General features: G+C 32.8%; 1 protein-coding gene and 2 pseudogenes across 1 annotated transcript; 2 read left to right on the top strand and 1 right to left on the bottom strand.

The window, feature by feature from the left end:
- Positions 1-521: 521 nt before the first annotated feature.
- LOC120167568 lies at positions 522-3,377 on the top strand (annotated as a pseudogene).
- Positions 3,378-4,653: 1,276 nt separating this feature from the next.
- Positions 4,654-12,498, bottom strand: LOC120167570 (annotated as a pseudogene).
- A 9,658-nt stretch (positions 12,499-22,156) lies between these two features.
- Positions 22,157-23,585, top strand: LOC120167549. Its single transcript, XM_039176533.1, has 3 exons — positions 22,157-22,386; positions 22,782-22,987; positions 23,062-23,585. The coding sequence occupies exons 1-3, from the start codon at positions 22,297-22,299 to the stop codon at positions 23,327-23,329; spliced, it is 564 nt and encodes a 187-aa protein (XP_039032464.1). The 5' UTR covers positions 22,157-22,296; the 3' UTR covers positions 23,330-23,585.
- Positions 23,586-25,385: the final 1,800 nt, after the last annotated feature.

The following is a 25,385-nucleotide window of genomic DNA, read 5'->3' as shown; positions in this document are numbered from 1 at the left end:
TCCTTAAAATATTATTAACAAATTCACAACTCATAAATTAAGTTAATTACTTAAAACAATAATTGAGTTAATTGCACTACATATCCCTAAACTCGATTCATTCTAAATTAATCTTCAAACTTTTGAACATTCTAATTTCATATTCAAATTATGACTCTCATTTTAAATTGGTCCTCAAACTTTTGAGTATCCAAATTCATCTCCAAACTATGACCCTCATTTTATATTTATCCCCAAACTTTTGAATGATTTAGGGGGATATTCTTGGAACGTTAACAATTTTAGGATCAATTTAATATGAGTCATAATTTGGAATGAAATTAGAATGTTTAAAAGTTTAGGGACCAATTTCGGATGGAGATAATAGTTTGAGAATGTATGGTGCAACTAACTCAAAAAGAAGAAGACAACATACAGCTAATGATTTTCAGTTTTGTTTTGTTTTATCTTTTAATTAATATTTTTTTATTACAGATCTGTTAAATTGGCTTCTGTTTCATAATGCTTCTTGGCAGAGGCATTCTCGCTCTCGCTCTCCCATCTCTATCTCTGGTCTGAAGCATTACAAAGTTCAATGTTTCAGATATACTGAATCCATTGTTTGTTCATCAAACAAGCAAGCCAAGCCTTTTCTTTTATAATCGCATGCCTAAACTTTATTTCTTTGCATTATCATATTCGCTTGGTTTTAGAAATAAAGACACCTTTTTGCTTTAGTTTTCTGGGTTTAATCACTGGACTCTGATCCACTTTCTAAATCTGGGTTTCCCCCCCTTCTTTCTATAAAAATCTGTTACAAGTGAAACCAGATGGGTGGCTGCCTGACAAAAACCAAAGGGTCAAACCAAATGGCAAAAAAGCAGGAGCCGCTGAACCAGCTCAACCCCAAGCTCACCACATCCCTAAAAAAACCAGTCACTCAAGCACCAAAGGCTGACACAATCCTTGGCAAACCATATGAAGAAATAAGGATGCTTTACACAATCGGTAAAGAATTAGGAAAAGGTCAGTTTGGAGTAACTTATCTTTGCACCGACAACTCTACTGGCAAAACAATATGCTTGCAAGACTATATCAAAGAGGAAGCTCATCACAAAGGGTGATAAGGATGACATGAGAAGGGAGATACAAATCATGCAGCATTTGAGTGGACAGCCTAACATTGTGGAGTTAAAGGTGCATATGAAGATAAACAATCGTTCACCTTGTGATGGAACTGTGTGCCGGTGGTGAGTTGTTTGATAGGATTATTGCCAGAGGCCATTATAGTGAAAGAGCAGCTGCTTCAAGTGTAGGGCGATTGTGAATGTTGTCCATGCTTGTCATTTCATGGGAGTGAGCATAGGGACCTTAAGCCTGAGAATTTTTGCTGTCTACCAAAGATGAGAATGCCCTTTGAAGGCCACCGATTTCGGGTTATCGGTCTTCATCGAAGACGGTAAATGCTTGCCACTCATAGATCATAATTTGCTGCAACTTTATGCATACTCTATTGTTATAATATGTTCTGGTTCACATAACTCTGTGCCATTACGGTTTTCACCGTCAATAGTTGACCGTAATAGCATTCAAAAACGCGTCCGTGACCGCAATTTGTATCCCGAAGCAGCTGTTGAGTTCTTTACTGATTGTTGCTTTTTGGCAGGAAAGGTGTATAGGGACATAGTTGGGAGTGCATACTACGTTGCTCCTGAAGTGTTAAGGCGTAAATATGGGAAGGAAATTGATATATGGAGTGCAGGAGTTATATTGTATATCTTACTCAGTGGGGTGCCTCCATTTTGGGCAGGTGAAAGTTTAAAGCTTTCTCAAACACTATACTAATTGCCTTCAAACTGTATTTGTTATTCATTTTTCATGACAGAAAACAGAGAAGGGGATATTTGATGCTATCTTAGGAGGAGAGATTGACTTCGAAAGTCAGCCATGGCCATCTATTTCAAACAGTGCTAAGGACCTTGTCCGAAAGATGTTAACACAGGATCCGAAACAGCGTATTACTTCAACTCAAGTCCTAGGTACTTACATTTGATATCAGAGATTCGAGAATGCGACTGATATGCATATTTTCATTTCTTTTTTCTAAGTTCTATTTTCATACCCGTGTTCAGTCATTCGTTGCACACAAGTATCACATGCAAATACTTTTAGAAAAATGAAGAATCCGGGATTGAAATCATTTGGTTTATGCAGAGCATCCATGGATAAGAGAAGGTGGAAATCATCAGACAAGCCACTAGACAATGCAGTCCTTTCTAGAATGAAGCAATTCAGAAGGATGAACAAACTAAAGCAGCTTGCCTTGAAGGTAACTTATTCCGTTGCTCAGTGTTCCTCAAGTATCGATATTGAGTCTTGTGAATATGAAACATCTTTAAGAAACTAAGCATATTTATGTTGAAATATATACCATCATCCGAAACTCAACTCTGATTCCAGATATTGTAGCTAATAAAAAGCCTGGTGGATTATAGGTCATTGCAGAAAATCTTTCCACCGACGAAATCCAAGGTTTGAAGCAAATGTTTGCAAATATAGACACCGACAACAGTGGCACGATCACTTATGATGAACTTAAGACCGGATTGACTCGACTTGGATCAAAGCTGACAGAGGCTGAGGTCAAGCAGCTGATGGAAGCTGTAAGATGCCACTTGACTCTTATAATACTGTAGATTTTCATTGATTCAAAGTCATGAATACTTTACCTTGGGCTTGATTTCGTTGCAGGCTGACGTTGATGGAAATGGCACCATGGATTACATTGAATTTATCACTGCTACAATGCATAGACATAGGCTTGAAAGAGAAACATCTTCATAAGCTTTCAACACTTTGACAAGGACAAAAGTGGGTGAGTTTTACACCTTTACATGCAATTCTCCAATGTTATTTGGATTCGTTCTGATTTGGTTGGGATTGCCTTGAGACATAAAACATTTCCTTTTCTTTCTCTTTTGCAGGTATATCACAAGAGATGAACTAGAAGCTGCCATGAAAGAATATGGAATGGGTGACGATGAAACAATCAAAGAAATTATATCTGAAGTTGACACAGACAACGTAAGAGCCACCCATTTTTCTACCTTATGAGGCACACTTATCCTTGCAAAATGATGGAAATTGCTTATTAGTTATGCATATGTTTTACAGGATGGTAAAATCAACTACGAGGAGTTCAGAGACATGATGAGAAGTGGAACCCACCAAGGGCAACTCTCCTAAGATTTCTATATATGATTGGATTCGCAGAAATCAACTAAAATTTCCCAAATTTCGTGCATTAATGGCTTTTACAGATGTTCTAGATTTCATTACAGTACTTTGGTTTGAAGTTGTATTTCGAGTGTAATATATTTGCTTAGGGGTTTAAATGAGTCACTTGTGCTTGAGTTATTCGAATTTAACTAACCTTAAGTTATGACACACAACGAGCGATCGACCAAGGGATTGGATCGAAATCGATAAGTACTCGATCACCGACTGTAGAACTAAATGTGATCCGGTAGGCGCTTGAGGTCCATCTCGAGTGGAAAACTTAACTATTGTCAAAACTGATGTTACCTTCACTAAATCAAGGTACTGCCTTGCAATTGTAACGAAGTGAGGATCGACGCCTTGATACTCGAGTAGGCGTGTGGTCGTAACAAAGTTGATATTGGGGAAAATAAGAAACAATATATTATAATATCGGAACGATAAATAAATAAACACGATCGGAAAAAAAAATAAAGAACATCATATTTAAATAAAAAACACAAAAGAAATAAACCACGGATAAAGGAGAATTTTTACTAATATAAAAAATACAAAAAGATTTTTGAGATAAAAACTTTTATTAGCCTTACTCTTTGTATCTATTATAAATAGATACTTGATTACAAAAGAAACTAAATAAAAATATAATATACTTTTATAAAGTTATCTATTTTAATTAAATTAGATTTTTTACTTTCTCAAATTTATATATTTTTTTACTTTCTCAAATTTATATATTAATCAATTAATGTCATTGAATTCGAATTAAATTCTAACATTATAAACAATAGTAACCCAAAGTTGACTCACCAAAAATTTTTCCCTTTGAGAAAGATTTTTGAAATATTACATTAATTAGTAAGTTACATTAACATTTTTTTAATTTTTTTACATTAACTCTTGGATTATGATTTTAAAACATTTTGTATCAATTAAATTACAATCTTATTAATCTCTGAACTTCAAAACATTTTATTTTAATTCTACTATTATCATCATAGTGTAATTATTCTATTTTTAATTTAATTATATTTTATAACCTTTTAAACAACACAACTTCATCAAATCAAACAATGCTATAAAAATTCATAAATTTAAAATAAAGTTTAAACCTCAAAGTGAATATTAGAGTAAAAAGACACCTCAATATTTTATATTTTATATGCCCGTAATACGACAATTGACAAATAAAAAATTATTTTAAAAAATTGGAACTTTAAAAAGTAAATTATCATGGAAGAATTTTAAAAACAAATAAAAAGAATGACAAAACTTGTTTATCATTATCATTTTCATATATAAATATCATGTATCCAACTTAAATGATTTCCCAATTAAGTTGGAAATTCAGAAACTAAGTGCTACATAAACATGAGTATGTATCCCGACGTAGACCTTTCAGGATCAAATGTCATGCATGAAATCAAATTGTCAAGAAAAGTTCCAACATGTATTCCTTAAGAAGAACAGACCAATTAACAGAGCTCAAAAGATGAGGAAACCCCAAACAAACTAGATCTCATTTCAACTACTCAAATTGGTTCGGTTTCAAACCTATCATACCAGATATTACTACGGAAAAACAACATTATCAAGCATTTTCGGGTCATATCGAGAACGTTAGAACCTGCCATTAGTTATTGACTGTCAACACCTTGATACCCGTATAAAGACCAATCAAACAAGACAGCCAGGTAAACAGACCACTTGAAGCTTAAGTTGTCTCTATTCTTTGTTTAGGTTGCGGATAACAAAGGGAAGAATGCCACCATGATCGAAGTATGCCAATTCCACCTGCACACAAATTTTGGGGATATTAAAAAAATCTATATATGATGAGCAATCAAACTGCAACTAGGATGAAACTGAATTCGGGGTTTGAAAAGTCATCACTCTTTCTCTTTCAATCACTATCGACATACCTCTGTATCGAAGCGCTGTACACATGAAGGATTTACCAGTGTCAGTTGTTACGGTAACATCTTGGCCGGGCCTTATCTCACTGATTTTTTTCGGAAGATCAATTGAATAGCGTTCGTGGCCGGTTAATCCTAGAGTATCAACATCCTCACCTGGCTTGAAACAAAGAGGAATGATTCCATACCAACAAGATTACTACGGTGGATTCTCTCGAAGCTCTTGGCTATAACTGCTTTCACTCCCTGAACACGGAAAACCCGTTTGGGATGATGAATGAGATAACATACACGACCCCAAATGACAGAAACATGAACATTCTGATATTCTGATATCATGAAATAATAAGTCATCATACATACCAGTAGCATCGGACCCTTGGCGGCCCAATCTCGTGAGCTGCCACTTCCATACTCTGCTCCAGCTAAGACAATTGTGTCTTGTCCAGCAGCCTTGTACCTCTGCAAGTGGACAATATTTTGCCATTAGTAATTACACAGTCTAAGCCGGAGCAACAAATTTTTAAATTGGAATGCTAATACTCACCATTGCGGCATCATATACATAAAGCTTTTCTCCAGTTGGAATGTGAATCGTCTTTGGACCGACTTCTCCTTTCAAAAGCTTGTTGACAATACGGATATTGGCAAATGTGCCTCTTGCCATCACTTCATCATTACCTCGACGACTACCGTAAGAATTGAAGTCTTTCCGGTCCACCCCACGCTCATGAAGATACCTAGCAGTAGGGCTATCCTTGTGTATGCTACCCGCAGGAGAGATGTGATCGGTAGTTACTGTCCCCAAAATTGAGCAAGCAATAGGCATCTTTCACTCCATGCGGGCCTGGTGGATCTACAGTCATGTTTTTGAAGTATGGAGGCTCATGGATGTGTTGAGTTCGGGTCCAAGAATAGAGAATGGAAGCAGGGACAGAGAGTTGATTCCACATCGGGTTGCCCTTTGTGATGACTTCATAGGTGCTCTTGAACATGTCAGGCAAAACACTAGATTGAACCACCTGTCACAAGAACGGAGTTCCTTATCATGTGAGCTAAAAAAATTAGGCAAAATTGTCTCTTTTCAAGTAATTGCACAAGTATATACCTGTGCGATCTCTTCATTGCTAGGCCATATATCTCTGAGATAAACGTTGTTACCAGACTTTCCTGTCCCTATCGGCTCTTTCTCGAAGTCAATATCAACCTGAAAATAAGGAGAAAGGACCTAAAGATGTTGCTAGCATATAATGAATCTGAGCTCACTATCGGCAAGAGATAATAAGCATCCCCATCAACCGCTATTATTATTATATCAACTTCCAAATTTAAATTTATGAGCTTGGATCCATGATGCATGTAGTCTTGAAAATCTAGCTAGATAAATAGAATTTTCCCATCGAGCAGGGTTCAAGAAATATTTAGAGACCATGTAACAAAATGGAAAACCTGCAGCTCCTAATTTTTGGAACTACATAGCATGAATGGCGTCAACTGGATTGCCTAAAATTTCGCAATACGACTAATCCAAGAAATAAGAAAAACTACTAGTCGCTGCATTTTATATTTTTGTTATTGCTAAACTGAATAGAAACAAGGATGATATAGGTAATGATCGTATACATACTGTGCCGGCAAGGGCATAGGCAACGACCAATGGAGGTGAAGCAAGATAGTTGGCTCTGGTTAGGGGATGAACACGACCTTCAAAGTTTCTATTCCCAGAAAGAACTGCTGCAGCAATGATATCTGAAATAATAACCGACAGATTTGTAAATGAAGATAAATGACGGTGAACAAGGAACAAAGGCAAAGCGAAACTAGAAAGAGAGCAAGTAAAAAGCAGGTATTGAAAATTGGTTAAGGCAGATTATTAGGAGAGAAAATAACCAATAGGAGCGAACTTCAATTTTAAGGACATAACCGAAATAAATAGATGCTCGAGTTAAAATGAAATCAGGAATGGCCTAAAGTCTAGAACTGAAGCTATCAGCACATTTAGCAACTTCCCAAAAATATAATTAACAGTATCAGTAGATATATCCACTAATCCTTGCACTCATGACAATGATCCCCAAACTACGAAGAGAATTGCAGACACTTTTCTGAGTAATGAAGAAGCAGATTCTGCATTCTACAAAAAAAAGAAAAAAAATTACCATTTTCTGAAATTGCTGAAGCAACTGATTCATCAAGTTCTCCAGAATTCCCGATACAGGTTGTGCAGCCATAACCAACAATGTTAAAACCCTGCTGGTTTAAGTATTTTTGCAGCCCACTATAGATACCAAAACGGGAGTAAGATGTTACTGTGTTCCAAGATATTTTTGTGTTCTTTTAAAAGGATAATAGGGATAACTAAACTTCTTAAACGGAATATCATAAGCAATCAACATACCTCTGAAGCAAATACTTTGTAACAACTCCAGATCCAGGAGCAAGACTTGTTTTAATCCATGGCTTGACCTGGGGCATAACAATGCAAAATACATTTTAAGATACCAGGCAAAAAACTTAAATTCCAGCTACAGATAAGGTAGAAGTTTGCTGTCCCTTTTCTTAAAGTAAGAGGAAACAAAAACACTCAAATAAGATCCAGAAGTTCCAATAAAGAGATCCTGATATGAGAATGGAACTCAAATATAATCCAAAATAAATCCCAATATAGCCAATTTTTTGCAAGAGTTGTGAAACTCAAGATAACGGTTCAAGTTCAATTCACATCCTACAAATTTAACTAAACCCAGATAATGTTCATACCTCAGATGGTTAAAAGCAGAGAGAACGTATAAACAAGCTAAGACTAACCTCCAAACCTAGTTCATAAGCCTTCTTAGCACAAGCCCAGCCCCAAGCATGACACTAGGGTTTGACGTGTTTGTACAACTGGTGATAGCTGCAATTACAACATTTCCATGCCTTAGTTCCGCAGGCAGGCCATGGAATGCGAACTTAGCAACTTTATTCTGCTCTTCCTTTGGCACACCAAAACCCTGCAACAAGGATTACAAAATTATGGCATGATGTGCCAATAAATATAAGTATAAAAAAAATGCTCAAAATTTGTTCTTGTACACTGATGAAAGATGGACAAATGATAAGTTTTGCAAAGGTATATATGAAGTATTAATGGACCTGAGGCACACAACGGAATCTAGAACTTCATACCTTAAAGCCAACACCCTCACGAGAGTTTAAATCTTTTTCTAACACAATGGAAAGACATCAAAAAAAAACCTTTATGATGAACTAATTGCAATGGAACTGTCTGTGTCTAACCTTGAATCCAACATTGTTATCAAGACATGCATGCCAATCAGCCTTCATTTCTTTCAAGGGAACCCGATCATGAGGCCTATTAAAAAAAGCATCAAATAAAACTGCCAATAAGAAAAAGATAAAAGAAAAGAAGGAAAGAAAGAAAGAAAGAAAGAAAAGAAGCATAAAAAATAAAAGAGGTAATTTGCATACCGCTTTGGCCCTGAGATACAGGGTTCAACTTCAGCAAGGTCCAACTGTAAATAAGAACTGTATGCTCTTTCTTGTTGAGGCTGCTCATGTAAATTGGGCCATGACGTCAGATAAATGATTCTATCTAAATATACATTCCTATCAACAAGAGTTGAGGAAACATTACCTCATTGTAGTCAACAAACATCTTGTTTGCACGCAAATAAGCTTCTATCATTGACACCTGATATGTAAAAAGCATATTCCAAACCCCGCAGTATAACATTCATCAAATAAACTAAGTAGAGCAAGCAAACCAACACAATATAGAAACCCATGGAAAACTGAACTCACCGTCTCGTCACTTCTACCAGTTAGCTTAAGATACTGCAGTGTTACATGATCTACAGGGAAAAAGCCCATGGTTGCTCCATATTCAGGTGACATATTTGCTATTGTGGCTCGATCAGCCAATGATAATTCAGCCATTCCCTCACCTACACGCACATTAAAAACAATAAAAATGATTAAAGCACATACATTGGATGTTAATTGTAAAACATTATGTTGATAGACTTGAGATCATAGAGCAAACCATAAAACTCAACAAATTTGCCAACAACACCATGCTTCCTCAACATCTGTGTCACAGTCAAAACCAAGTCGGTGGCCGTGACACCATCGAGCAATTTGCCAGACAACTTGAATCCAACGACACCAGGTAACACCATGCTCATGGGCTGTAAACTTTGCAAAAAAAATATTACAGAAAATGTAAAGAAAAAAAAACCAAGCTTTCAGCTAGATAACAATGCCTAACATAAGCCCTTTTAACTCAGGTCCAGGGTTTTAAATAGTGTTCGCGGTCACGTTTTCGGTCGCGTTTATCGTGGTTGCGGACATAATGGATGACATCGCGTTCACTGCGGGTGTCACGGTCGTGAATTTTTTTTAAATTTTGCACAACTTATCTTAAAACATAATAAAAATATTATAATTATAAGGAATAATTTTTAAAGATTTTTAAAATGTTTTCTATGCAAAATTTACATATTTTTAAAATGCTGACTCATAAATCTTAAATAAAATATATGACAATATTAGAAGTTTAGATTTTTTAGAACCTAGCTTGTAAAACAAATTTTCTTCACTGGTGCATGAAATAATTTTATCTATTTTCTTTTTTTTAATATAAGTAATTGACCGGCCCTTGTTCCCATTTCTCTCAACTTATCTTCTTCACTAGTTCACTTCAGTTCTTCGTTTTTTTCTTCCCATCCCCATTCCCTAGTTCAATCTTCTTCGTTTCACCCCCACCCATTTCACTCTTCTTCAACCTTCACTGAATGGAAGATTGCATATTCGAAACCCCAAATCCCCGAGTGAAGATTGCATCTTCAATCTTCCTAAGCTAAGCGGGAAAAAACTTTTACAGTTTTACCTTCTTAAATGGAAGCGAGAAGCTTGATCTACTCTTTCACCGGCGGCGAAGCTCGACGGACAGAAAACTTCTTACCGACTGGGCTTTGTTTTTCCGGCTCTTCCCCTGTGTGGGTAATGGGTATTTGATTCTCCTGTTCACTAAATAGTTTTGTCCCTGCCCTGGTTGTAAGGGAATATATTCCCTTCGTTTTGTTTTTTGTTTTTGCATACGGTTGAATGCTTGATTGCAGAGGGAATGTTTATTTTTGTTTTTATCTTGGAATCACGGGTGAATAACTCGGAGTCTGCCGCAAAAACCATGAAAAGCGGCGACGCGCCGCAATATCGCGCGTTTTCGGAACTTTATTTGATACCCTGCTCAGGTCTACATAGGAGTGGCTCAAAAGAAAATGAACAGCGAAATTTCAGGACCAAGTAACTAAATAACAGAAAAATAATGATACATGTTGCTACAAGAATAAAAACAAAAAATAAATTTTCTTATACCATGAACATATACGAGAAAAAGAGGGCAAAGATTACCTGGCCAAGCATTGCTGCCTCTGCTTCAATTCCTCCAACTCCCCAACCTGCAACTCCTAACCCATCTATCATAGTTGTATGAGAATCGGTACCAACAACACTATCAGGATAGAGTGTTCCATGAGTGTTAAAAACAACACGTCCAAGGTATTCCAGGTTAACCTGCAAATTCATTATGAGGAATTAAATACGAAAGCAATAAAGCAGAACCAAAATAGAGTGAGGCATTGAACCAGGATACGATTTACTATATGTTCTAATTATGACCCTTGAATGACCTAAAAGTATCTGACAGGAAAACCCAATGTAAGTGTAAGATGCAAAATGTCTTTACCTGGTGAACAATTCCAGAACCAGGAGGAACAACAAGCATATTATGAAAAGCAGATGAACCCCATTTAAGGAAAGCAAATCTCTCTCTGTTCCTCTGAAATTCAAGTTCCATGTTTTCTTGCACTGCATTTTCAGATCTTGCAACATCAACTTGAACTGAATGGTCGACAACAAGATCTACTGGAACCTGAAAGCAAAATGGATCTTCTTATTTACACAACATCAACTGATTAAGAGACCAAAGCCAAAGTTTATAGCAAGAAATGGCCCTTAAGGGTCAACTACAAACCAATGGATTAATCTTCTTAGGATCCTTGCCAAGATTCTTCATAGCATCCCGCATGCTAGCAAGATCAACTACAGCTGGCACTCCAGTAAAATCCTGGAACAGAATACAAATGTGTACAATGTGAAAACACATCCTAGTTTCAAGTTATGATTCACCATTCACAATATGCAACAAAACCTGTAAGAGAACACGAGCAGGCTTGAAGGGGATTTCAACTTGCTTTGGTGATGTATTCTCCCAATCAACGATCTTCTCAACATCATCCTTTGTAACTTGAAAGTTGTCACAATTACGGATAGCAGATTCCAAAAGGATCCTTATTGAGTATGGAAGACGGTCTGCAAATATAATGAAGAAAATAATAAATTGTCATTTTTTTGCAGCAACAAATAATTGCAAGTGGCAGAACGAATGTCCTTGCTACACAATATTCATTAGCTTTTCAGATAAGTATAATCCATAACTTAATGTGATGTATAGAAAAGAACCCCACTTCCACCGTGAATTTGAAGTGAAGTAGATTGAAGTACAAGTTGTAGCAACATACCAATTCTTGGATCATTCAAAGCCGGTAAGCTATAAAATTTGCCGAACTCTCCACCCCCTGGTTTGGGAAGACTTGTCATCACTCCCCTTGAAAGGATGTTCCGATGCTGCATAGAACGCATAAGAAAAAGAACCCTCTTTAAACACGAATCTTACATTTTCTCATAAAGGAGCGTAAACTATAAAACAATATTATTTCCCGCCAACATCCCTCGTTCATTAAAAACTAAAAAGAAGAAGAAGAAGAGTTCAAAAGACATTTTCGTCAAAATCAACAGTAAACTAGATATTTTTTCCCTCCCATTAACATTAAAAGTTTCTAAAATATTCGGACAAAGCAACAAGATACAAGCAAAATCAACAGCGAACATACATAAGAAAAGTAATCTATTTCAGACAACTGAAACCTAAAGGGTTATACATACCAGTAGTAGCTATCCTCCGGTGGAATCTCTCCATAACCGGAACAGAATTCCTCGCCTGAGTTCGCAGGCTCCCGAGCGACCTCCAATCCATGCCGCTGCTCCACCTAGGCGCTGAAAACCTCAGCGACCGGAGCGAAGAAGAAAAACTCAAAGATCGGTACTTGTGATTCCAAAACGAAACAGAAAAAGAAGCAGAAGACGATGAAGCAATCGGCGATGAAACTCTACTACACAGAGAAGGTGAAAACGACGCCGTCGACGTCGAAGCTAGCCTCGAGGCAAATCGCGCCCGGCAATACATAGTTAAAGCTTTCCGATTTCTCGAATATTATAAGAATTTGAAACCGGAGTTTCTCTTTTTAAAAAAAAAATTGAAGAAGCTGCTGGAAAGGGAAGTGGTGGCGGCTTCTCGCAGTGAGCTTTGAAGAATAAACGAGATATTATCGCGACAGTGAATTGGGTTTATCTACTCGATAAAGAAATGATGGGTTCTATTTTCACCGTTGGATCGATAATAAACGGTGGAAATGTTGACTTTGACCTGTAATTTGCCTTTGTTTAGTCGTTTGATCTTTTTTATTTATTCTTTTTTGTCTGAAATTATATTTGCAATTTATATAAAATGAATTGTTATAATTCATGTTAATATATTTTCATTTTTATAATATTTTAATTTTAAGAGTTTTTACTTTTACGGTTAAATGAAGATACAGTATAGTGTTTTCTTTTTCTTTTAATTGTTTAAATAATTTTTGTTCAGATAAATTCTTAAAATACAAAAAGTTAAGGTCTTCTAAGTTAAAAAAAAAACTAAAACACGCACAATCATTTATCTTAACTATCATTTTTATTCTGTTTTGATTATCTAACTATATTCTTTTTAAATTATACATAATGTTATGTTTTGGTCATTTGCATAAAAAAATTAACAGAACTGTTGACAAGATTTTGTTTTAATGATAATGTGGTATTACCTTATGATATGGGAGTATGTTTCGTTGTTATTAATAGAATCTTAAACAAATATTATAATAAATGGGTAAACTACATTTAGTATCTTAACTATCATTTTTATTCTGTTTTGATTATCTAACTATATTCTTTTCTAAATTATACATTGTTATTTTGGTCATTTTCATAAAAAAATTAACAGAACTGTTGACAAGATTTGTTTTAATGATAATGTGGTATTACCTTATGATATGACACGTCAACATCACTGTTAATTTTTTAACGACATGTGATCAAAATGAAACTAAAACTAAACGCTAGATATGATTTTAAAAAAAATAGTTGAATGTCAAAATAGAACAAAAGTACTAGTTGGGGGCACTAAATGTGTAATTTACCCTAATAAATTTAGTCCTTTGTCTTTTAAAATCAACTTATTTAGTTTTAATTCTAAAAAAACAACCTTCAATATTTCAATATAACACCAATTTAGTCCTTAAAAGTTTGTTTTTTTATTTATTTTCTTCTCCTCCTAGCGCATTGACCGCTCATCCTTGACCCCACACCGCCGATCATCATCCTCTCATCACCATCACATCATTATCGACCAACCCATCCAGCTTCTGATCAATCCTAAAACCATATGAAACACGACAAACCCCGACCCAATATGTTACAAGCCACCTCCCTCGCCAACATAAACACATATCTCTTCATCCAATACTCGCGGTAAACCACTTATCGACCCACCAATCGAAAACTCTCATGTTTCAATTTGAAGTCGGTTCCTGTCAATAAACAGACAGTGTTTTGGGTTGATGAAGGTGATATTACTGTTGGTAACAATTCCTATTTCCAGCTCCAAGAGAATGGGGAATTGGTCTTTTTGATAGTCTGCAGGGTCAACAAGTGTGGACCAACAAAACAAGCCAGTTATCTGTGGGGTTTGTTGTTCTTCTCAATGATGGAAAACTTGTGCTATTAAATGAACAATGATATTAAGTGTCAAACAACTTATAATATTAGCTTCGGGGATGGACCGAGTAGGGAGGATGGGGCAGCCTCCCTTCGCTTATATTTTAGATCTTAAAATTTTATAAGTTTATTCTCCTTAAAAATTTTATTTCATCTTTAACATAAAAAATTACGCCCGTTCCTTATTATCTTAATTGTTAACATTAAGATTAGTCAATTTTTTATTAAGGAAGATAATTTTTTTGTATGAACTTCCCTAAGTCAAACAAAATGGAAAAAGAGGAGGAAGAGCTCCATCTTCTACCTTTAGTATTGATAGTCATTGATGAGTTTTGGAAAGAACTCAAGTGATAGAAAGTTATAATCTTGCTAATTTTTTTTCAAGTTCTAGTGAAATCCACTCCTATATCTCAAACCATAAGTGCATAAATATTGAATGAAAGCTCTCCATTTCAACATTTAAGTTGGGTAAGTGAAACCCTACCCTAAATTGAATTTAGGGATTCATATGTTGATTCATAACTTTAATTTTAATTTTTTTATTAATTTTAATTGTGTTGATCGTAATTTGTGTTTGAATCTCAAGAGGTTTAAAGGAAACCGCCAAAGTTAAATGGAAATTAAAAATTATGGAGTAATTCATTAATCAAAAAAATATCGTAAGCTTAAATTAGGTGAGTAAAATCGAGATTATATGTAATTTGTGGATTTCATATGTATAGGTATTGTGTATAAAATTGTTTAAAGGTTGAATTCGGCCAATTCAAATACTGTGTATAAAAAATAATTAGTGTATTTTTATATATATATAATTGTTTTTAAAATATTTTATAGCATATATTTTAGAATATCAACATGTTAGAGTTCCATTTGACAATATTTTATCTATTTTCTCATGATGTATCTAATATCATTAATGAAGAGGCAACGCAGACTTCTATTACAATTTCCCCCCAATATAAAAAAAAAATAACCAAAATATATTCCTTAATAGCTTTTGATAGTGTAATTGAGTTGGGGGCAGAAAGGCTTTTCACACCTACAATAAGTCATTGTTTGTTTTAGGTTTCATTTAAGGACACCATTACCCACAACTGCAATGTTGGTTCCAAAACACAATACTTTCGGAAAAACTCCAAAAAAATGCTTGCTAAAGTTACATCTAAATTTTTAACATTTAAAATTTTTATTTCCTAAAATATTCGGATTCGAACGACTACATCTATAAGATACGTGCATATCGTCAAAGACTAAAAAATTAAAAATAATAATTATCTTATAATTATCTCAAGCTATTGAAAAATCGAGTAAAGTATATAAATGGTCCCCCGACTATAGATCGTTGCTTTGTCGAGTCCCTCGACTATGAAAAATAACATAATGGTCACTCGACTATAAGACGTTGCTTTGTTGGGTCCCTGATTATTCATATGCTCCGAACTCGTCCTTTGGCGCTAAAATATTGGCGATCGTCTGAGCTAGACGTAAATCTATTGACTGGATATGATAAAATCTGGTCACAGAACTGTTTGAGTTGTCTTTTGTGGATTGAATCTCCGTTCACTTTATACCGTCGAGTCAGTGCTTGAAATATTATATCAGTAGGACAGTGTTTAAAAGTAACGACAGTGCCAGTAGACATCATTAAAATATGATTTTATCATATCACAGTCAACAGGTTAACGTTCAGCTAAGACTGTCATCATTTTTTAAAAGAAAAATGATAAATTTTGAACATATGAATAGTCGAGTGATCATTTTATAACTTTTAATAGTCGATGGACTCAACAAAACAACATCTTATAGTCGAGTGATCATTATAGATGCGACTTTCAATCTCAATTTAATCTATTCATAATATCAAGATTCAAATTTATAACCTTATTTAAGCACACTAAATTAATTGATTATTAATTTTATGTATTATAGGATTATAAAATTAGATATTATATAAAATATCATATCATATGAAAAAATTAATATGAGTGCGACGCAAACATAAGAATATTTCAAATTTTATATAATATAAATTATGAGTTAATTGTAACATATGTCCTCAAATTAGGATTTTCATTATAAATTAGTCCCTAAACTTTTAAACATTCTAATTTCATCCTTAAACTAAGACTATCCTTCTAAATTACTCCTCAATCTTTTGAACATTTCAATTCTATCCCCAAACTATGACCTTCATCATAAATTAGTCCTCAAACTTTTTGAAAATTTCAATTTCATCCCAAACTATATGTATATACTAATCACGTCTCTTGTTAATAAAATCGTTAGGCCATGTTATATTGTTATATGCTTTAAAAAATAAAATTTTAGGTTAAACTACGGTTGAAACTAGTTATATATTTGGATTAGTTTGGGAATGAATTTGGAAAATTCAAAAGTTAAGGAACCAATTTAAAATGAGGGTCATAGTTTGGGATGAAATTGGAATGTTCAAAAGTTAAGGGCTAATTTATAATTAGAATCATAGTTTGGGAATGAAATTAGAATATTCAAAAGTTTAAGGACTAATTTAAAATGAGAGTCATAGTTTGATGACATATGATGCAATTAACTTATAAATTATTAATATATTAGAATTTACATAAATATAAAATATTTTAATCTCGAATTAACTTAATCATAAAATATTAGTCTTTCACCTCATTAAAGGAACTTCCTAGTAGGAAAATGGTAACCTCACTCGCTATTTCAAGATATGCACCGACCAAAAGTAAAAAAAAAATTAGTTTATTTTTTTGATAAAAAATATTTTTTTTATTTATTAATTAATCTATGGGGTATCTTGGAGAATTACATTTATATCATGCGTAACACAAATGGTCTTAACATTTTTTATTGAAAAAAAGTAGTAATAACCTCTATCAACATTTTTGTAACAAAATAAATAAATAATAAGCTTTTTACCATGAATGAAGTAACCAAGTGCAGCTATTATTATTAAGAATTAAAATATGAAATATTATATTTCTCCACGGAAATAACCGGGAAGGCTATAGGATAGCTAATTAAACCCAAAACCGAAGCGGATTGCTCAAATACAAATATCCCAAGCTTTAGTTATTTCTTTGGCATTTTACATTGGAAGAATTTTGGTGACGATAGCTTTAGATATACAAAATTAATAGGATGAATTATTTGCTGATTACTATTGTTTTAAAACTTATAAATTAAAATTAGTGGGGATCCTGAAATATTTTATAGGGTGAATACATGTAAGTTAATAACATATCATTTTTAAATAAGGTAGACACAAACAAAATTTCATGATAAACACTATTATGTAAAGTTGTTCTACATTGTTGATAATTGGGAATAATTTTAAGTTAATATCGTAAAGAGATGCTGATGATTTTATCAAAGTCATAAATATCTATTAACGATTTTGATGGTCCTTGTTGGCCTGAACGAAACTTGGTTATTATAACAATGACCGATATAAAAATTATATTTTAGGGTGATCACATAAAGCACAAAATCTTTTATACGAGGTGGATACAAATAAAATTTTAGAATGAACACAATCAATTAAATTAGTAATTAATCGAGGAAATTCAAATCTCAAGATGGAGACATATATGTTCTAAAAACAAGTTAAATATACCTCTGATTACAACTATCGACTCATTCTTCATCTAAAAATGTAAGTTTAATCCAAAATGAAATTTTTTAAAAAAATTGTCTTTTCTTATCTTTATTGCACGTCGTTGGATTTTATTAATTTTGAAGTATATTGCTCTCTTCTGTGTGGGCTACGCGTTCACCATCGGGATTCAAAAGGTTGTGCTCTAAGCATAAGGAACCCGAGAACTCCAATGAGATAAGTTTCTCACCCTCTCCTCTTTTTCGATTTAAATTTCCTTTTTTTCTTTTAATTCTTTGTAAATCCATTATCTTCTGTTGCAGATTTGGTTGTAGTGAAGTGATGTTGGACGATGGAGATCGTGGTGGCCATTGAGGTGGACTGGATTAATCAGTTTTGGATATCAAAACTGATTAATTACATGTGTATAATTAATTATTTTAATCTGAATATAAAACAATTTAATCTTATTATGTAATTAAAAATTAAAAACATGAAACAAAATTTTCGAGTATCCGTCTTACCTGAAATTATGGCCTGGGTTCGATAAGTGTACTTTTACTATTTTAAAATAATTTTTAAATTTCAGATGAAATTAAATATCTTCGAATAGAATAAAAAAGAGAAAAATTAACAAACCTTATATCATTAGAAAATAAATAAAATATTATTTTCATATTAGAATTAAAATAGTACATCATTAATTTAATAAAAAAATTAAAATTTTTAATTGTAGAATCAATAGCTAATGATATAATTTTAATGACAAAAATGAGAAAATGACAAAAGGAATAAATCATCTTAATTTTTTTAAGAATTCATGATAGGCAAAAGATCTTGACCTTTTATTAGAACATAGTCAAGATATTATTACATTTTCTCCAGCGGTTCAACACGTGTTAATGATCCGACGTGGCAAAATCATATTGGTTAGAATGTTCAGAAAGATATCTGTATCCAGACTGTACTGAAATGACAATCAAATGTTTTCTCTACCTCTTGTCTTTATTATCAATTTCGTCGGCAATACTCGGTTCGAGTGGTTTCATTCTTGCGGTAGATCTGAGTATGGGTATTCAAACCATCAGTTCGGTTTCAATTATTTTTTTCAATTGAATAAAGTTCAATTGTTCGATCATTGAATTAATCGAAATTTTATTATTTTTAAATTTGATTAATTTGATTTCAAAAAAAAAATTTATTGGAATTAAAATTTAATTAGGTCTTAACAATTTAATATGCTTAGTGTGAACAAAAAATAATTGAGTCTTAATTTTTAATAAGTTTAAGTTAAAAATATATATTTAATATTTTTTATTAATTCAGTTAATTAATCAATTTTAAATCAAATTAATTATTACTCAAATATTTAAAAAATAATTATTTCCTAACAAAACTAATTTCAATAGCAACTATTTAATCAAATTAATTTAATTCTATTGATTAATTCAGTTTTAAGAACATTTTAGATCTAAGACTTTTTAAAGATTGCTTTTTTTCACGTGTCCAAGTCCAACAAAAGATAAGAGGTTTATGAGTTGTCGGCTTTGCGTGGTGAAAGCATCAAGTTATCTTCACCGACACTCCCTCCGCAAAAAATTGTCATTTCATTTCAATGGCGACAATACTAAATACATAATTAATGATTGGTCATATTATATAATTAGTACTTGTATTATTTAGAAATTATATATTTAATCCCTGTATTATTATTTAATCGGTTTTTGTCCATTTAATTTTCAAATTTTAATTTTTAAATTCTAACTCAAATAATATAGACTTAGACAATGTAATTAAACTACATTACTTTAAATTATCAAATTGGAAAAATATAATGTAAATCTAAAACAAACATATAATATAAAAATTAATTGAAAATTTTAATTTAATAAATTTCATAATTAATGTTTTGAATATGATTGAAATTTTAAATATAAAAAGTTAAAGTATATAGACTAAATCCATAATTTATACATAATGTAGAACATTGATAAAATAATTTAACCTTAATGATGTTTATGAGTTGTAAGTTAAGTATGAGTTTAGACTACAAGTCGTACACCGAAACACACTATTAATGTGACACATTAACGTATTCTATTAACTAAATTGTTCTTATTAAATAAATATGTAAAAATATAATGACCTATCCATAATTAATCATTTATTATTATTTTGTTTAAATTTTAATAGGAATATAATTAAATTATATTTTTTATTACAAATTATAATTATTTTATAAAATTTTATTTGTTTAGGATTAGAATAATTAATTTATATAAATTTTTATATTCATCCCAACAACAACCATCAAAATCAACCGTCGACAATTCTATTCATCATCGGAAAATCGTATTTTTCAACGCACATTGCAGTTGTAGAACCATACCAAGAGGAAACATAGTTACATATTACTTCATATGTGCACTTCAGTCATAGTTCATTTCAAAGTTCATACCAAATACTGTTATCAAGGCGAACTTTAAAGGGACTTAATTGAGTTTCTTTGTTTCCTTTCACATTCTGTGTATTCATACCTTATTGTGTTATTTTTCTCTTATTTTGAATTGTTCCGTTATCTGCTTATGTTTTTTCATATAATAATCGTGAAATTTTAATTCATGGCTGTACTGTATGAACTTTAACTTTTTTTTATCCGACTGACCGACATGACTTCATTGCTCATGGTTAAAAACAGAGCATGGTACTCGAGTCTCTTGCCTTAAGCGCATATCAAATGAAAGTGAATAGTAAATATGAAAAGCTTTATCTGGTAAATCTGTCGTAAATTTTTGTTTTACTATACAGTATTTATATTTCATTTATTCTTCACATAAAATTTTTTTGGTTGATGATTATAAGACAAAACAGATCAAATAAATCATATACTAAACAAAATTTTAAACACGTCTGTATTTGTTGAACGACACTATTTTTTAATGATAAATAGGATCGTTGACGATTGGTTTTGATGGTTGCGACTAGGATGAATATGCAAATTTATATAAATTTTTCAATCATAAATAAATAAACGTTATAATTTTTAATAAGAAAATATAATTTAAATATATTCATATCAAAGTTTAAACTAAATAATAATAAAAGATTGACGGGTCATTATATTTTTACATATTTATTTAATAAAAATAATTTAATTAGTGGTATGTATCGTGTGCCACATTAATGGTGTGATTCGATGTGCGACGTCTATTCTAAAATTTCCTTGTAAGTTAGATAACTCTATTAGGAATCAAAATTAAGAAAAATAATAAGGTTATATTATAATTTAACAATCGAGTTAATTTACTTTTATTTAGGGATGTAAATGAACCGAACTTGAATAAATAAAGTTATATTCGTATTCATTTGTTTATGAGTTCATGTTCGTTTATTTATTTTTGAATGTGTTCGTGTTCGTTCATTTAACATTCATGAACATGTTCATTTAACGTACGTGAGCATGTTCATTTAACGTACGCGAGCATGTTCATTTAACGTCCGCTTATATGTTCGTTTAACATTCGTAAACATGTTCATTTACATGCTAAAATGATAAAATCACACTACTAAAGCTTAAACCCCTTAAGCTTCATAGTTTAAACTCCAAATTTCACCATGTGTTCAATTTAGTCCATACATTCACTAATATTTAAAATGTAAAAAAAAGAAGCTTTTGAACGAGCCATTAAACAAGCTTGTTCATGAACATTAACAAACGAGTTGATAAACGAGCTCATAAATGAGCTTGTTCGTAAACATTAACGAACCGAACACACTTATGTTCATGTTCGTTTGTTTATTGAATGAACATATTTTTTTGTTCATACTCATTTATTTAACTTAATAAACAAACGGTTCACGAACAGTTCATCGAACGTCTGTTCATTTACACCCTTACTTTTATTTTCTATTAGGGGTAAAAGTTAAGAAAATATTCTTTAGTATCATTTTATTTATATTATAATATTATTTCATTTTCATTTCCACTTTCACTAATATTGATGTCAATACTTTATTAATTGTGTTTAAACTTTAATTTTATTTATTTATTTAAAAAAAGAGAGGGAGACAGAAATGGATCATGGAAATTCACATACCTTAGTAGGCACCAATTCTTTTTCATGAACTACCAAAACATACCACTTCTTCAAAGAGTGTAAAACAAGCTGTAGATATTGGTACATCACGCTACACAATGGTGTACCTCCAAGGCAGTTAATTATGGCGGGTATTTATTCCCTTTCATGAAGCCACCTTAAAGCTCCCTTCCAACTACTTTCACCTTCCCCCAAAAAAAATAACTATTTTCTTAATTATTTTTGAAATCTAAATCAAATAAACTATTTCCCTCTGTTTTGACAAATTGGGTGAAATCCATTTTCAACTTAGGTTGAGGTGTCATTTTCTCCTGAAAATTACAATTTTTTTTTATATAAAAAACATATTTTTCCTTCATTTTTTTAATCATGTGCTTTGCTTGTTCAACACTGATAGAGTTTTTTCTTTGTATATTTAGATTGGGAGAGTTTCAAAGAGAAAGAGAAACAAAGAAGAAGAAAAAACACAGAGAAGCTTCCATTATATTCATCCATGGCTTCTAAGCTTCTTTTGATTGCTGTCTTTGTTCTTGATCTTATTGCTTTTGGTTTAGCTGTTGCAGCTGAGCAAAGAAGAAGCACTGTAACTTTCCCTTTCACTTTTCTTGATGCATTTTTTGGTTAACATTAATTCATACAGTTTATGGATTTGTTGAAATTTTCCTACTTTTTTGCTGGAAAATGAAAGAAAGTGGGATTTCCTGTTTGAAAACAGTGGTAAATGTTGATTTAATTTTCTGGGGTTTTAGTTTATATATGAAATTGCTGTTTTCGAATATCGTATCATTACATATACACATGCATATATTAGCTTTCTACAAATCAAACAGAAGGGGAAAATGATTTTATCAGTTATAATTCTCAAGTGTATGAACTTACCAGATCTCAGCTGAGTTTCCATAAAAAAATGTAGATCTTTTGTGATTAATTGTTGATTCAGCTCAAAGCAACTAAACTATGGTGTATGCTTTGTTTCAGGCGAAGATTGTCCAGGACAGTGAAGTTAATTACAACTATTGTGTATATGACTCAGACATATCCACTGGCTATGGTGTTGGTGCATTTTTGTTCCTTATGGCTAGCCAAGCCATTATAATGGTAGCCAGCCGATGCTTCTGCTGTGGAAAGGCCATGAACCCTAGCGGTTCAAGGGCCTGGGCAGTCATCCTTTTCATTGTATGCTGGTATGTCACAAACTTGTGCCAAATTTTGCAGATTTGAAAGTTCCACTTAATTCTTTGAATTGCCTGTGTCACAGGTTGTTTTTCCTAATAGCGGAGATATGCTTGCTGGCCGGATCGGTCCGGAATGCTTACCACACCAAGTATCGGTCCATTTTCAGCGAGCAGCCTCCGTCTTGTGAAACAGTGAGAAAAGGAGTGTTCGGTGCAGGGGCAGCCTTCATTTTCTTAACAGCCATAGTGAATAAGTTGTACTATATTAGCTACTCAAATGCTAGGGAGAACAGCTTCCAGCCTTACGGAGGCGGCCGAGAGGCTGGAGTTGGCATGGGAGCCTACAAGTAAGCGATGACAGAAAGGAATTGGGACTTCAAGTTATTGCAGTAATACTATGTGACTGCAAGAACTTTATGCTATTGATTTGCTTACTTCATTGTCTGGGACGGGTTTCCATTTCATGTTCTTAAGGGTTCGATATAGGCGATAGATGGTATTTCGTATTAGATTCATAATTTTTTTTTTATTTCCTGTTCTTCCCTAATTCAAAATTCTGTAATTTTTTTTGAAGTTTCTTGTAAACAAGACTGGTGTTTGTGTTCCAGTTCATCATGCAATGCTTGTATTTTCTTGAACGAATAACGGTGATCTTCAATTGGTTAAACCAATGAATCCAAACCAATGATCTTCCATTACTAAATAATGTACGAAAGATTCTTGGTTTGAACTCATGAAGTAATAAAGGGAGTGTTGGTCTCTTTAGAGGTTATAGATTCGAACAATTATATCTATAAAGCATATGAGTCTTCAATAGTTAAAATTGTTATGAATATATATCATATTGTAATCCTACCGTATTATAAGGAAGAAAAAGGAAAGATTAAGGGTTTCAGTGAGACAGTATAGCCTATTCCGAACGATTGTTTGGTCCCAACTATATCAGCTTACTGACCTAATGCATTACTCCCAACTCTATTTTCTAAAAAAGGTTTTACTGTTGAAAACCTTTTGAAGGAGAACATTGTTAATTTTAGATATCTAAATTATTAGCATTTTTCATATTATCGCTTATATTCGTATGAATTTTATGTTAACAGAATGGCATGGCACCATTATAATTCGTCACGTGATAGAATTAAAAAATATTACATGATAAAAATTAGAAAAAAAATATATTTGTATATAAATATTTTTAAACATATTAATTTAAGAATATAGTTAATTTTTTGTGAATTTTGAATTATTTTAGAAATGTTTAGATTTTTAAATTTATAAATTAAAAGTCATAAAATTCTTATACATACATACACACATATATATTAAAAAAATTAAGTTAATAATCTAGGTCATCGCTGCCGCTAAGGTTTTAATGGTGGGAACCAAATTGAAACTTAAACTAAACATTATGTATGAATTTGGAAAAAATGTTTAGGTACAAAAGCGGAATAAAAGTGATAGTTTAGGTACTAAATATTTAATTTACCCTAAGTTTTAATATTATAACATCATTTTCATAGATGAAAAAATTGGATGGAATGCAAGTGAAAACGGTGAAAAAAGTTAAGTACATCAACATCACAATCTTTTTTTATATATATAAAAAAAAGTCATTTGAAGAATGCATTGGTTGCAAATTACCTGTAATGGAACCAACAGAGCGTTTTGATGGATAATCAGATTGCTTCAAGTCATGGAGTAATAAGATCGAAAGAAGAAGTGAGAGAGATGTTCAGTTTCCACACTAAGCTCAAGTCCTTCAGAAGTGAATGAGAGTTCCTTGGCAGTTGGCTAATAGACAGCAGCATCGCAAACAAGCACATCAAGAGGCCTTCCCGATCGCTTGTAGCTATGGACAAATTGCCGGACACTGTCGAGCGAAGCGACATCTAAATGCATAATGGTGTAGTTTTCTTTGGACATGCCAGCAGATTTTGCAGCTCTTTCAGCCTTGAGAATGTCTCCGCAGGCCATTATGACTTGCCATTTCCCAGTTTCAGCCAAGGCCTTAGCAGTGGCTAAACCCAATCCAGAGGATGCACCAGTGATGATCAAAAGAAAGTCTAATTGTTCCCGCAAAACCAACTAGAATAATATATTTATTAGGCAAAATAACAGAACCACTTGAAATAGAAGCTAAAGACTCGAACAGAGACTTCGAAAAACAAATATGTCTGGAAGCCCCAGAATCCAGAATCCAATATTCTGATTTCTCAACATACAAAAGCTCACTTTGCATGACTGTATTAATCGAAGTTGAGGGAATATCCAAGGACGATGCATCTTGTAACTGAGATGTAAGCATAGCAATTAATTGCTGACATTGCTGAGGAGTCGAGGCATCATTGATCGAAGAAGAGCCTTGTTGAGAGACCTCATTCGATATAACCACTAAACTAGTACGAGC

This window comes from Hibiscus syriacus, unplaced genomic scaffold (assembly GCF_006381635.1).
Source record: "Hibiscus syriacus cultivar Baekdansim isolate YM2019G1 unplaced genomic scaffold, ASM638163v2 tig00111689_pilon, whole genome shotgun sequence".
NCBI classification, from domain to species: domain Eukaryota; kingdom Viridiplantae; phylum Streptophyta; class Magnoliopsida; order Malvales; family Malvaceae; genus Hibiscus; species Hibiscus syriacus.
Note: the sequence above shows the minus strand (reverse complement) of the source record. Positions and strands in the feature narration are given on the sequence as shown.